The sequence below is a fragment of the Protobothrops mucrosquamatus genome, unplaced genomic scaffold, assembly GCF_001527695.2.
Source record: "Protobothrops mucrosquamatus isolate PMUCROS unplaced genomic scaffold, P.Mucros_1.0 scaffold60, whole genome shotgun sequence".
NCBI classification, from domain to species: domain Eukaryota; kingdom Metazoa; phylum Chordata; class Lepidosauria; order Squamata; family Viperidae; genus Protobothrops; species Protobothrops mucrosquamatus.
In genome coordinates this window covers 196,863-212,004 of record NW_015386439.1, presented here as the reverse complement: position 1 = coordinate 212,004, position 15,142 = coordinate 196,863, and the positions used below count along the sequence as shown (strand labels likewise).

General features: G+C 46.0%; 1 protein-coding gene across 1 annotated transcript in view; it reads right to left on the bottom strand.

Moving 5' to 3' along the window:
* Window positions 1-3,725: 3,725 nt before the first annotated feature.
* The window catches only part of KIAA0556 (KIAA0556 ortholog), a 19,395-nt gene continuing 7,978 nt past the window's right edge, over window positions 3,726-15,142 (bottom strand). Inside the window, exons 8-24 of the mRNA XM_029283340.1 lie at window positions 14,858-15,070; window positions 13,922-14,062; window positions 12,158-12,507; window positions 11,730-11,830; window positions 10,764-11,501; window positions 9,890-10,098; window positions 9,531-9,609; window positions 8,067-8,244; window positions 7,540-7,705; window positions 7,145-7,302; window positions 6,963-7,027; window positions 6,549-6,659; window positions 6,063-6,202; window positions 5,087-5,188; window positions 4,649-4,809; window positions 4,044-4,135; window positions 3,726-3,922 (exon numbers count right to left, since the gene is read on the bottom strand). Coding sequence (XP_029139173.1) covers window positions 3,864-3,922; window positions 4,044-4,135; window positions 4,649-4,809; window positions 5,087-5,188; window positions 6,063-6,202; window positions 6,549-6,659; window positions 6,963-7,027; window positions 7,145-7,302; window positions 7,540-7,705; window positions 8,067-8,244; window positions 9,531-9,609; window positions 9,890-10,098; window positions 10,764-11,501; window positions 11,730-11,830; window positions 12,158-12,507; window positions 13,922-14,062; window positions 14,858-15,070 — 3,063 coding nt within the window. The 3' untranslated portion in view covers window positions 3,726-3,863. The remainder of the gene's footprint in view (window positions 3,923-4,043; window positions 4,136-4,648; window positions 4,810-5,086; window positions 5,189-6,062; window positions 6,203-6,548; window positions 6,660-6,962; window positions 7,028-7,144; window positions 7,303-7,539; window positions 7,706-8,066; window positions 8,245-9,530; window positions 9,610-9,889; window positions 10,099-10,763; window positions 11,502-11,729; window positions 11,831-12,157; window positions 12,508-13,921; window positions 14,063-14,857; window positions 15,071-15,142) is intronic.

Genomic DNA, 15,142 nt, shown 5'->3' with positions numbered 1-15,142 from the left:
GTAGCTGGCTGGCCTAAGCCATCTTGGATCCCAGAAAGTGTTTCTTGCTGTGACCAAACAACTGCTTCAACTAAGGTTAGTGGGATTTTCCAGTCCTTTCCCTGTCAGAATGGTCCAGAAGAGAGGTTAAATAGGGTTCCACAAACAGTTTTTATTCTAAAAGATGTTCATTTTACCACTATCCACAGATAACTAGATGGAAAGAAGAGTTCCTTGGGAAAAATGGAGTAACTGTTGAGCATTTCAAACAGCAAAACAGCAACAAAAATTCTGAAAAGAGGACAGATTGTGGGTCCATCATGGTAGTTTTGGGTAAATGCTTTATTAAATGCATATGTAACTAGTACTGCTCCAGTACGGTGCACAGTGTCCTGTATTGGAATATTCTAAGATGAGAGAACTTGACAATATAGGTGGAAATCGCAGGCTGATAGAAGTGCACTGATGGGCTAACAAGCAGCAAATTCCTGAAGGGTAGGAGGGATCTGTGGGATGGCAAGAGCAGCAGCCAAGGTCCTGAGCTCTGGGGCCTTTTTGTGAAGAAACTCCTCAGCTTGGGCTCTACTGTGAAGAGGCTTAAGGAGACGTCGGGGCCTGATGTGGAAGAGGGATGGGAGAAGGAGCTCTGCCTTGCTTTGCTGAAAGTGGAGTTTTATTCAAATTCTTGGCACTTAACTGAAGCTAGATTCAGTCAAATCAAGGAAGTGAGTACCTGTTGAGTGGATCATGTCTGCATCCTCTTTTGCTGATTATAATCTCTTGATTTTGATCAAAGTCTTTGCTTTTGACTTCCATAGCAGGCAGTTTCCTCCTTGCCTGTCATCTGGGACTTTCTGGTTTTCTCCCTAGTAAATCCTGGCAGGAATAACAGTTTTGCCTTTTTCTCCATACCTTGCATTTCCTACAGAGCATCTGCTAGTTCTGTAGTATGCAGGGATCACAATGGTGCCAGTGGGGTACTGTTCCCATTTTATAGAAACAATACCTCTAGAAGAGGCCACGGGACTACTGACCTCTGAGAGAAGCTCCTGAGCACTGGAGAATTTGTATGTTGGTTCTTCACTGCTGCTGCCTCTTCTGTGCTGCTGATCCACATAGCAGCAAGGTTTGCGTATCTACGCTCTTAGTTCTCAGAACCAAGATACACCAGATCATCTTAATTCGGAGAGGAACATGTTGTGACTGATGGCTGCTAGTTTTAGGAGTTTTCTTGGGCTGTTCTTATCTTGGCAATAGGCCATGGCAGATGCATTTTGTCCTGGGAAATAGGTGATGCACCTCCTCTGCCTTTATCTAAGTCTGGGCTGTGCAACACCCTTGTCTGCCCTCACTGTGCACAGAAATGGATCCTTTGTCATTGTTGCTTCGTGCTGAAATATTTAGGGGAAGAGCAAGAGATAAGCAATGAAACTTGAAGCCCCCTCATTGCCTTGAAATGTCTCTGCTTAAACCATGCGCCTACATACAGTGAAATTAGACTGTGGTGTACTCAGGCCAATATCTTGGGTAAACACGATATAATTCATCAGCTAATCCTTAGCTGGTTTGCAGGATACATGGGGCTCAAATGTGCTGGGTCAGGACTGCTGAATGAACGCACCAGGGCTTATGTGCTGTTCGGCTTCCCTTGAGCCAGGCTTTCCAAGGGAAGGCTCCTGACCAATTGAGCTAGCTTTTAAAATCAATTCTTTGGCATGGCCATGACTCCTCTCAAGCCATTCCTTTGCTTGGGTGGCCCAGAAGTGTCAGGGGTTAACTGACCGACTGCTGGAAGGGGGGAGGTGAGAGTGGTTGCCAGATGTTGGAGCTGTAAATAGCCCTGAGAATAGGCCTGGCTGACATCTGACAGCAAAGGTGAAATGCAAGATGATTGGGGATGAACAATAGAAACCTTTCCTTGTTACTTAGGCAATGTAATCAATTCTCTATTAAACTCTTTTCTGTATTGGATATGCAGGATCACTTGTTTGTTCATACACCAGATCTGGAGAGCAAACATACACAACCCAATGTTTGCTGTCAGGTGACTGCAGTAGAAATCATAAGGCTAAATTGTGTTTCAAAGCCAGGAATTTATTCTTCATGAAGCAATCAATCTTGTTACAAAACTGGATCTCTCCAATCCTGTTCTCAACCATGATTCTTTGTTTCAGCTGAGAAATTTTAGTACTGCTATTGTTGAACACATGGGAAAATAATAATCCTTGTTAGGCTATCAAAATTACTTTAAGCCCTATTAGTAAAAAAAACCACTCATCATCTCTTCCCATTCTCAGTCTACTTCAACAGCATTTAGAGACCAAGAATGATCTATGTGATGTTGGGGAAAGGCACATCAACAAAAGCCGAGGTTTAACTTCTCCATCTCCAGCAACCTCATTCGGAGCCTAACCTGAAACCAGAGTTGCTCCTAATATAGAAAAGGCCAGTTGACATACACTGTGTACAAGACAACATCTCTGTTGCAAGCAGAGGCAAGTTGTCTGCCAAAGAAATATTTATGTAGGAAAAATAAGCCTGTGGTCCTTCAAAACAGGTCCAGATCTTTTTTTTGGGGGGGGGGGGATTAAGCCCTGCCCTGGTACTTCTCTCTGGGCATTTAGGCAATGCTTGTGAAGGCTGAGCAACTGCTCTGCCAAAGCCAAGTTACAAAAGTTGCCAAGTAAGGGCTGGGCCGGGCCAACTCAGTTGAAACAATAAGGCACGGATCCTCATTCTTTGCAGGAGCAGCTTTTGAACCCTGTGCTCAGGCTACAGAAAGGCCAGAAATGGGTCACACTGATGGTGCCAGCAAGCACAAAGGTCAGCTTCACAGCTTCTGCGGCTATTTGACTGGCAGGCTTGCATCTTCTTCCAAAGTCAGATGGCAATCTCCCCAGGCATCCATTGCTCTAGCCAAGGGGGCACAATGTGATTAATAGGCTAATGATAGAAAAAAATAAGCTGGGTTTGTGTGTACTGTATGACAAACAGTAAATAATAGCACTACAACCGTGAGAATCTGGTACTTGCCAGCAGTCAATATGCTGCAATTGGGAACATTTTAAATAAGGCACTTGCTGTTCAAGGAGGCTCAGGGCACTTTCTGCCTTTCAGCTCAGTTTTGGGAGATGCCTCCAAGGATAGAAGGCAACCCTGTGAGAATTGCAAAGAAAAGTACCAAGCCTCTCTGCTCCTTCCACCTTAGAAGCAGGTGGCAGCCCAGTGCAGTTGAGCACCTGGCCATAGAGTTGCAGTGCTCTTTCTCCTAGCCACACTCGGCTACAACTCCAGCCCTCAGCCACTTTCAGCCACTGTAGCTATTGCGCAGGAAGTCCTTCGGCTGGCCGCGGAAGGTGGCACCCCTCCAGGCTTTGATGCTGTTTAATTTCTACAGTGGCTCAGATACTTTCTGAAATTGCAGGGAAAATACATGATGTGCATGTCAGTGATGCGCACGCACAAGGGGAAAAGGGAGCTGTGTGCTCCTTTGTCCTCGAGGCACCCGTTTTGGCCTTTTTCTCCCCCCATCCCTTCTCCCCCCAGTAAGCAAAGGGACCCCCCCCCCAAGGCTTCCTGTGGAAGTTACAGAAAGCTCCCCTTGTGAACCAGCCTGGGCTGGTGCATATCCTCTTTCCACAGCACACATCCAAGCCTGCTCGAGTTCAGCCAAAGCCTCTTGTGAGGAGAAGCAAGGAGAACTATAATCAGCCTACAGGTGACAAAAGTGCTTCCGGTGGTCTCAGCAGCACTAACAGCCAGCTCAGTCCCACCCAGAGTTCCCTCTCATGATTCCAGTCGGGAACTGGGTGCCAGTGGTGCAGGCTGCCGCCTCTTCCTGGGCAATAAATGGGCCATAGGAGGTTGGCCACCCTGTTCTTTGCTCACTGTCTTGTTCTCCGCAATGGTCCTTTATCCTGAATGCAGGTTTTAGGACGAAGAGCTGGTGGGAGAGAAGAGAAGACTGCCCTCAGCTTTACCCGTTTGAAGAAACCTCCAGCCATCACAGCAAAGGCAACCAGACTAGCACTCTTTACCATCCCTGCTAACCAAGGTGGACCAACCTGGATCAGCAGCTCCCTTTTGCTTCTTTCTGGAAGAGGATATAAGCTGGCTCTCATTCGTCAGTCGTACATCCTGGTCCTCTATCTGGTTGCTGTTGAGCCAAAACGATCAAAAAGGTCAGTGGATTTCCTGAACATTCAAGGAAGGTCATTTTTGGAGTGGAACTATCTGCAAATCATACCCTCCCTACTTATTCCATTCTCAAACAATGACCCTGATTTGATGGGGGTTGTGTACCGCTGTGGCTCCTCTCCTGTCCCCCCTAGGGGCACCCGCATCTCTGCAGCCAGGTCCTCAGTGCCAATCAGCAAAACGAACATGGAGCTGAAAGAGCAGATGGGTTTGGCACAGGAACATTCTTGTATCAAAGAATTATCTAGCACAGAAAGGCTCGCTCTTACGGAAGCTCACATCAGATCATGCTTGTCTAATTAGATACTTACTTATTGTTTGCTTTTATCTAACCAACATTAGATAAAACATAGGCAGAATTTTTTTTGTTACTGATGTTTAATATTACTCAGGATTAAAAGTAAGTTGAAAATGATCAGAGGAAAATTATCACCTGCTCCCTAGAGAAAGAGTTACAAATGTACCCACACACCTAACCATGGTGCTCCTCTCCTGCCAGCAGATCTTCTCGTCCTCTGTAAAGAGGAAAGTGTGATGGGGAACGACAGGGTCACAAGTAGGAAGAATGCCAGGGACCAGATGGCTCACCATATCGAGAATGCCGTTGTATACCAGCAAATCATCCACAAGGAGCTGAGTCCCAAAAAGAGGGGGTAAAAAGTTGGAGGATCTGATAATCACATAGAAATGATTTTGCACCTTCTGCAAGAGGCCAGAGGTGCACTTAGTCCCCAACCCAGGCAGGAGGCTTGTACCCAAAGGGAGAGAAAGATGGATACATCTGCCTTCTGCCCCCCCCCCAAACTTCCAGCCCCCATTTTAAACCCTGCTGCTTCATGAGTCTTCTCTCTCTCTGCACGAATGCTGAATTAGAGATTCAGGATGAGATAGTTTGTAAACAGGTACTTACTCCAAATTCCTTGACTCCTCTCTGGGGAGTTTTTGCATAATTCCATAGCTTGATCATGGAAATGGTAGTTGGCAAGTCAAAGATAATGTAAACTCGATTCACCTACCACCAGGAATGAAGCAGAGAAGAAATTCTTTCACTAAGAGAAATCTCAGTGAGGACTATCTTAACTCCAATCAGAACTGTTTTGTACATGTTTGAAACTAAATCTGATTAACAGATTAAAGTTACTCTGGGCTGTGAAACTGGATGTGGATCAATGCTCTTCTTCCTCCCGTTAGTGAAAGAAAAAGGAAAAATGCTGCTGCCCAGGACATCACATAACAAGTAAACAAACCAAGTGTGGGGGCGAGAGCAAACTTCTTTACTCAGAGGAAGAAACCATACATTCATACATACATACGTACGTACGTACGTACGTACCAAGACAATAACAGTGGACATTGCAATACCTGGAAACAGTAGAATAGAAGAAAAAGAGCTGGAGAAAATTACAAAGTATAAATGCCCACAAATAGAAGTAAAACATCTGTAGCAAAAGAAAACAAAGATAGTGATAGGGTCCAATCCCAGAACATCTGAAGCACCACTTGAATACCATTGTGGCAATGACAAAATTGCAAAAGGCAGCTTGAGTTGGAACAGCTGACATCCTGAGCTGACACCTTTAACACCATCAAAGAACATCTGCCAATCACAGGTCCTTAGGAAGGACTCAATAGATGGACAAAAATGCCAAATCCAGTCTAAACATCTGGCTGACTATGTAACCAATCTCTTTTTCCCTTAAAGACAACCCCAAAAGAGGATATAGTAATTTTTCAAGCCCTGAAATGCTTCTTCCACAAAACCCAGAGGAAGCATCCAAATAAGGCAATTAGAGGCTCATCCATCAGCTGTTGGGGCAGCTGTTCACCTGGTCTTTCAGACAGAGTGTCAGTCAGTGCACATGACAGCATGCAAGAGGGAAGCATACCAGCCCTGGCAGAATTGGTGTGAGCCACATGTGCCTTCCATCACTGCTGTGATTTACACCATCAATGAGTTTGTCTGGTGTTCGAATATCTCCATATACTCCCTCCAGGATATTGACGCTGTCTGGAAAAGCTGCAATGTCTGAAAAAGGGCATTCATCAAGGAGAGCATCTGGCCTAGATGGCCTCCCAGCCCCGTTGTGCTGCAAAGCCCCACAGCTTCTGAGACATCTGCAGGAGCAAACAAGCTGGGGGTCCTGCTTGGGTCTCCTTCAATCTGAAGAGAAGCCTTTGAAGGCAGAGAAGGAGAAAACTCCAGCTGCACCATAAAAGAATCATGGCAGGAGCAGCTGGCAGCAGGCAGGAAGACCATGCTCCCCTGGGCCTGCAGGGGCCCTGCTCTGGCCAGCTTTCTCTGGCTTGGCTGTGAGCTCCAGGGGAGGGAGGCACCCTCAGAAATGGTCCTGTCTACATGGCAGAAAGGATACTGTTCTGATTTAAAAGAATCTTCTCCCCGTGTTCATTATACAGGTCCAGCCCGTTCAAACCGATGTAATATGGATCTCCCCAACTTGTGAGTAGCTGGAGCTGGAAGATGACTGATAGAGGTTATTGAGAAAATATGTCTTTGAAAATACTTCCAGCCGACTTTTATTCCTTGGGTATCTGCAGCAGGTGGGAAAACCCTAAAAGCCAGCCTTGTGGAAAACAAGGGCTGTGATGTCTGCAGTGAGGGGTCTGGCAAGGAGAAGCAGGTGGGCACTAATGGGCACCCAGGGAAGCTGGGAATCAAATAGGGCACCTCTTTTAGGAGGGCAGCCTGCAGAGAGCCCCGAGCCGCCAGCATCCTCCAGCCCAGAAGTACAACCGAAGGCCAAAGCCAACTCCACATAGAAGGATACACCCACATGGCATTAGTGGTGCTTCGTACTCCATGCTGCCTTGCTCCCTCTTCTTCACTTCGCTCCTGTCCAGTGAGGATGGAGACTGTCACAGTACTGTGAGATGCCATCATTACTAGCTACAAAAGCCATTTTGAAATGACAGTTGTCATCCAGTGGAACAATCGGTTGCCCAGACTCACCGCTCATGTGCAGGAGCAACTGTGGGGCCCACAAGGTAGTTGATGAAGAGGATATCTTGAGCAAAGTCAAAGTGGCAGTTGCCTGGTCCTTTTCGAATAAGAAAGCCCCCAGGGGGGGAGATGCAGCAGCCATCCAACCACACATGGACCATCTTTGCCTGGGGAAAAGTAGAAAACCAGGAAATGGTATCCACTGAAGAACTGGAGCCACCTGCTATCAAGACTAGTAAAAGCGAGCTCTCTCACCCACCACTTTTCCTCCCAGCATGCTACCCAAAGGTTGAGCAGAGCAAAGAGGGGGGAACGGCACGGAAGGACAGAACCTTCTGCCGGGGGATCTGGCTCCTGCCTTTGTCTGCCTGGCATTTCCTGGAGAGTTCTGCACTGGGCCTTACCCCTCGAAAGGTGTCCTCAGGAGATTTGTTATAGTTCCAGATGCGAAGCCCTGCGATGTTTTCTACTTGGGTGAAATGGATGGTTACCAGGTGATCTTCTCCAGGGCAAAAGGGAATGAGCCACATGTGGGTATCTTCCATAGTGATGTTTTTTCCATCAATCAATCTAGGAGGAAGCACAGGAACTGGCTGGGGAGGGAATTTGGATACGTACACACTTATTGCAGAAATGTATATGCCAGGCCACTTGCTTTGCAATTAATAGCATTTCAACCTCTCTTCCGTTGTGATTACTTTTTAGCTGACTGCAAAACCCTGGGCCCTGGGACTCTCCTTCCTGCCTGGAGGGGATGTACCACCCTTCCTATGCCATGGTCAGGAAATCTCCACTAGTTTTCAATATCAAGGTTCCTGGGAGCTGGAGATTTTCTGGAGAACCACAATAGACAACATCATCCTGAAATACTATCAGTAGCAGCCTACATCTGCCTTATGCATAAGCTTCCCGTCTCTTGAATGATGCTCACTTATCTAAGGTCCTTGAATCATCCACATACTCCACAAGATCATTGAGATCCTGAGGGGAAGCAGAGAGCTGATCCACAGAGAATGGGATTGCTTGGCCATCCTTTCCAACCACTTCAAGCCCTGTCAGTCCAAGGTAATGTGAATCTCCCCAAGAAGCAGTAAAATTCAGCAGCAGGCCTGAAAGGAGATAGAGGAAGCAGAGGATCAGCTTCCGAGTAGACATTAATCTTACCACAAGAACAAACTGTAGCACAAAAAGGAACTAGACAGTCACTCCACTCCTCTCCAATGAAATGGATCCTAGTTATAAAGAAATGGTCACCTTGGGGTTCTATATTTTTAACTGTAAGCCAACCAGAGTCTATGAGAGTGGGCAACTATAATAAATTTAAAACAATATTAATAATAATAATTATAAAGGTAGTACCAATAGTGCTAGGCACCTTGGGTGCAATTCCAAACCACCTGGAGCACCACGTGAATGCCATCGGCCTTGATAAAGTCACCATCAGTCAATTGCAATAGGCAGCTGTGCTTGGAACATCCTATGACGAAACCTTTAATACCATTGAACAACATCTGCCTATCCCAGGTCCTTGGAAGGACTTAATAGATGGACAAAAATGCCAAATCCAGTCTAAACATCTGGCTGACTGCAACCAACCATAATAATAATCAGGAGGAATCCAGTACCAGAGAAAAGCAGGGCTGAGCTACTAGAGGCATACATTTGTGTGCCATATTTGTGATTAAAAATCTCCGAACAGTTAGCAATTAACAAAAACATTCAAAATAGGAAAATCTAATATTTTCAGTCCTGCAGCATTCATTCAGAGAAGGGCTAAGTAAACAGGAGAGTCTCTCAGAGGGCACTAAAATCTGCAATCATAGGTGCAAAAGTCACAGGTTTCAGAGGGAAGAGCACTCCAGGGTGCCGATGTCATACTAGGCCTTGGGGCTCTACAGTTTTTGGCATGGAACAAGACCTCCCCAAAAAACCACCACACTTGGCCCAGCCTCTGTCTGAGAGAAAGAGCACACGTTATTCTTCGTTTGCTCCGCAAGCTACACTGGTTGTCGGTTCCAATTCAAGGTGCTGCTTTGGACCTTTAAAGCCATTTGTGGCATAGGACTGAGTTACTTGAGGGAGCGCCTCTTCCCAATTACTTCCGCCAGCCCCATCAGTTCTGGCAGAAGAGGCACGCCCTGGGTCCCATCTGCTAAGGAATAATGCTTGGGGAGACCCAGGAGATGGGCACCCATCCTGTGGAACATCCTCCCTCTGGTGTGAGAGTATATATAGCTATTATAACCATTAGTCAATGATTCTTCTTTCGTTAAAATATTGAACTTTTCTTTAAAAGGGTCCCTGCGCCTAGAAATCAACAGAACATTGAGTGAAGAACCCATCCACACAAGCACCCCCGTTCAGAAGACAATGAAGATGGGAAGAGAGGACGTACATTTTCCAGAATAGACTCCAGGTTCTTTGCTTGTCACGACCTCGGAGAGGGAATCTGACCCTGCAATTTGCTCCTGACTCTAAAAAAGTTTGGATAATCAAGGGGCAAGTCAGAACAAAATCAATCAATTTCTTTTGATTGCAGTAGAAACATTCTGAGAAATACAGCAGACTCCTCTCAGAGTCCTGAGAAATGTAAACAGTTGGAATAAAATACAAACATCTCAAGCAGTCAATTCCAGAAAAGTGTTTCAATTAAGCACCAGAGTAGGACATTTTCAAAGCCCTCTTAAAGCCACTGTAGTTGTGCCCTCATCTTAATTCCCAGAGAAATCCCCCTTTCACAGCTGGAACTCTCACCGGCTTGTTTTCTGTCCTGGAACCCGCCTGAGTGAAGGGCCTCTCATCTCCTTCTCCATCAGCTGTTCTCGGCCTCTTCAGCTCCTCCTCATAGCCCAAGCTGTTCCTACTTTCAATTTCCTCCTCGCAGGACTCATCGTAACAGTAAATGGCCTCCAGAATGTCCTCATCTGTTGTGAACAGGATGGTGTCTCCAAATTGCTCTGGACCTGAAACATTTTGAACTTTATGGTGACACTATCCACAAGATTAACAGCTCCTCCCTCTCCCTTCCCCTTCCTGGCAGTAAAGTTTATGTAAGGAAGGAGTTAATATCCACAAATGAAAATCTTAAATTTGTATTAAGGTATTGCCTTGATCCAGCTAATTGAAGTCAGAAGCCTGTGTCTGCAATAAAGAGAAAAAGGCTATAAGGAAAAAGTTAGGATGTCTGCACCAGGTTAGAGTTCTAAATGAACTTGCCTTCTGCAGAGGTCCTGTCAGGTCTAGGACTAATATATGCTTTGGCTGGATTCTACCAACTTGTTACAACTTCATTTATTTGGACTTATTTGTCTTATATCTGGTCCCGTCAGATGGCCCTGGCTTCCTGTATGAGTGGACAAAGCCACAGAGCATCCAAGATTCTTACACCAGGCAACCGTGAATACAAAAGCAAAACACTGGAATACCAGGCAAACAAAACCAGAAAGGCTGAGTAAGGTTGTTCTCCCAGCTTACTATTGGCTTTGATGAAAAATCTACTTCTCTTGTATAATTAACAGAGGGAAGAAGAAAGGCTGGCTAGTTGGATGACCAGAGCCAAGATCTACCAGCCATTGCCCCTCCCTCTTTGAAAAGGCAAGTTTAAAATCAGAGACAGTCTGCCCCCTACCTCCAGCGAGTGTCCCTGAAGCCTTGGCAATTTCTCCTTGGAAAATGCAGCATTCATCCAGGAGAATAGAGAGGTCCTTCACCCCCCGAAAAGAATGGATGCGAGACTTGTTGTAATTCCAGATGCGAATCATGGCTACTTCACATGACTTTGCAAAGTCCAGGCAAACACAGTGGGACTTTCCTGGAGTGAAGGGAGCCAGCCAGAGGTGCATGTCATCCTGTGTCCGGTTCACTCCATCCAGCAGATTAGTTACAATCCGGGGGTCTTTGCCATACGCAGCCAAGATGTTGATATCGGGTGGGCTGGCTGTGATTTTTACAATCTGGATGGGCTCACCTTTTGAGCTAAACAGCTCAAGTCCATTCAGACCAACATAGTGCCTGTCTCCCCAGGTTGACCTGATATCAAGTTTTAAGTGCTGACCATGAGGTAAGATGGGGATTTTAAATTCGCTCTCATCCTCCAAGTCTAAGCAGTTGTCGTCCTTCTTCTGTGCTAGCAGCCCCCGTGTCTGGTCCTTTATTCTGAGCTTCTGAGCTTCTTGCCGGCTAATTTTCTGCTGATGGAGAAACTCATCAAAAATGTCACCTTGGAAATCCATATTGGATATTCGACCACGATGCGAATGATTGAATTTCAACAACGAATTCCAAGATTCCTGCAGCATGTGCTCCTGAGAAGTGCCCCACTTGGCTCTTGAGGGCCTCGTGCTGCCCTTGGCTGGGAAGGGCTCCTCTGAAAGGGAGAAATTAGTGTCAGATGATGAAGGGGAGGCACCTTTTAAACAAAATGTAGAAATAAAATGAAAGCAGCAAATAGCCAGTAACATTTCTGAATTCTTCAGCTCAACACAATATTCAAAGAACTGAAGAACACGGGAAGATCAGATTCTGCTCAAAATTGGGTAACCAGACAATCTCTAGAAGATCTGAGAGAATTTGACTGGCGGTCATCAGCTCTTACCTTTGACAAGTGCAGCTTCCTCCGTAGATAAGGGGTGGCTGAATTCTTCCTTCTCTCTGTCTTTAAGGTCTTGGTCAGGGGGAAGCAGCTTGGTTGGACCACTGGGTTGATAAAGCAGTGGTTTCCAGGGGCCCAGATCAGGGATGGACCCCTGGGTCTCCTCTGAGGGTCTCTCGTCTGCCTCGGGGGCCTCCTTGTTGGGCTGCTCTTCCTCAGTTGGAGAGAGATGGGGACAGCCTCTCTTGATGCTCTCTAAAGGCAGATGGACTTGTAATCCCAAAGGAGGCAGTTTTTGCTTCCCAGAGCTAACTTGCATCTCCCCCTTTGCCTCAGGGGAGGTCAGAATACCAGGGGAAATAAAATTGGCTGACTGAGAACGTTCTTCCGTTTTCTCACTCAGGGAACTGTCATCCTCAGGGGAGACACACCTTGCGGCCTCCAATGAGACAAGGCTGCCGATGTTTGGGTTGGGCTGGAGAGACTTTTCCCATTGGTCAGGATAACTGGTTCTCTCTTTTTCCTCAAGGCAGTCTTCTTTTATGGAAGGCTTCTCCCAACTGAACGGCAGCAGCTTGTCAAGCTCCTCTCTCAGATTTGCAGAAGACCAATTCTTGTCTACTTTTCCATTTAGAGAAAGGGGAAGGTTTGTTGGGAGATCAATGGAGGTGCAGCCGTTGCCATTAGAATCATGAGCCAAACAGCCCTTCTGCAGCTCCCCAGCAAAGATTAGACACCCATCAACGTATACAATGATATTTCTCGCTCCAATATTCAGATCCTGATGAGACAAAGAAAGACGCTCAGATGGGCAAGCAAAAGCCAACCTTCGTGAAAACCTCCAAATTCTAATGTACATGTTTCTAATTGGTAAAAAACTGAAGAGGCCTCTGCTGAGATCTGAGGAATTAAATGTACAATATGCAGAGGAATTGGGTTGAAAAATGGATGGTCTTCCTTCAGGTGCTCACCTGGCTTTGAATTTGGGATTGGTCCTGGAAGAATGCAACATGGTTATGTCTCATTTATAACCTTCGGTAGTGGGGCAACCTTCTGTTTCCCATGTTCTCACCCAAAGCTGCTCCTCCAAGTTCTTCATTCAGAAAAGGAGAATGGCAGAAAAAAGTAAAATGGTGAACCCATCCACTTTTGGCTCTGCCCTGGCTAGCACATATAACTCTGAGCAGGAATAAGGTGATATGTTTTGGGGGTTGCACTGTAAGAATCAATCTGACTAGCACAGCCTTTTCTCCTAATATGACAGAACGGAGAATCCATTTTGGGTTGAACATAGTTTAGGATGGCATGTTAAACTCTGCTTGGGGACAGTCGCCTGGATTTCCCCCACAAAGCATTTCATTCTGGGTTGAGCAACTGACCTCCCTCCCTTTTTTGGTGTTCCATTGGCCTTCCCTGTTTCCTCAGAATAGGGCTTCCCACTTGCTGCCCAAGAAAAGACCTCTCTAAAGATAGGGTCTCTTCTCAACACATCTGGAAAGGTCAGTCATCAGCCACAAAGGTGCAAGACTGAGCTGAAGAAGTCAAATGGGGTGCTTCTAATTCAAATGCTATTTACAAACCTTGGAAAATCACATGACAATTCCATGAGTAGGTTATTTGGTACAAGGGTATACACACATATACACCTCTTGCTAAGCGCACAGCTGAGGACAAGTCCTAAAGGATCAGGATTTGCTTCTCTCTAATCCAGTTCGGAAAATCCTATTTGCCTCACTACCTGGAGCCAAAGCAAACAAAGCAGCTCTCTCTACAAAATATATCAGAATCAGGGAAGCAGAAATGTCTCCTAGGGGATTTGGCTGTGGTTCCTAAAATAACCTTGCTCCCTCTACAAATAGGCATAGCATGTCATCAGTGTCGCTCTTGGGCCAGCTGGAGTTCCCAAACTGAAGGAGAAGGCTTCTAAAAGAGCCAAGCATGAAGGAGGGCGGCATGTGAACAGATCCCGTTGTACAGAAACATTCCATTGCCAAACATTTCCAGCAGCAACATAACGTTTCAGCCTTGCTTCCAAAATAGAATAATTTCAACCTCATGTTAGAATTAAGCCAAATAAAACAGTTAACACAGTTGTGGCTGCTTGCCCCCCTCCCTTCTCCTTCCCCTGTTCTAGAACACGTTAGCTTCTACTAAGTATGAAAAGCCAAAGCTCAGATGCCAGAGCAGTCACTTACACCATGAACGGCTGGGCTGTAATTCCAGATCCTGATTCTGGATAGTCCAAAGTCTCCTGAGAGGCTGGTATTTCGGACAACGAAGTACAGCTGCACTGGAGGCTGGAAGAGGCATGACCAGGGGAGAAGCTCTCTGGGGACCTATAACACAAGGAAGCTGATGGTTGGCCCATCACCCTGGAGCAAAGCACAGCACTGGCTCTGGGGGCCCTGAAAGATGCCAGCGAGACGAAAAGCTGTGTGCTTCCTCTGGCTTCTTCTGTCTTTGAGCAAGCAGAGTCTGCTTGAAAGTGTGAGGCCAGTTCCAAGGCTGACCTGCTCAGCCTAATCCGTTTTGGTGCTAGTTAGAATACCAAGGGGCTACCAATGAGAATTAGCAGGGCTGACATATCTGATCACCTCCTCTCTCTTAGGAAGGAATCAGTAAGTCTAAAAAAAGTTCCTAGTCTCACCGCTGTAGAACATGTCAGTTCAAAATTTTATCATACTTTTTATCATACAACTACAACTCTAAGTGAGAAGATATGTTGTTTCTGCCTCCTCTATTTACTGCAGTTCTTATGCTTGTTATTAAAACTGACTGCTGAGCTCACAGCTGCTGTGCAATCCACAGGCCCTGGAACTCGATCGAGGTGCGTGGAGTAGGTTTGGTTCTTTGCAACAGCTAGCAAAGCCAGCAGCTTTAGTTCCAAATTAGCCATGGCCATCACAGCCCTGAGAAGAAACAGAACCCAACATCCCACCAAGGGGTGGAAAGCTGTGCAAGAACCCAGGAACACGTTTGCACAGCTCCAACCTGAACACCAGCTGTTTTAGAAATAAAGAACCCCTGGGGCAGATTCACTTGGTTGAGATGAATGGCCATAGAAATTAAATAAATAAACGTGTGCAAAATTATGTCTGCTGTTCCTTGAAAATCAACAATCGGAGGCTTACATTTGTGCTTTGGTTAACTAAGTAGCTCAGCTCTCCAGGTGGATCTGCATGCCGAATGTCCACATCGTGAGGTGACACAAACACTCTCTCAAAATTCAAGTCAAAGAACTCCACTTCTGTCAGACCCACACGGGACACATCTCCCCAGTTGGAGAGGATCTCTATAGTGATATAGATGGCATCCCGGACCTCCTTTTCCAATCCCACATAGTCCTAAAAAGAAAAATTCAGAACATCACTGAGATCCTGATCTCAAATTGACCTGAACATGACACGCATGACAGT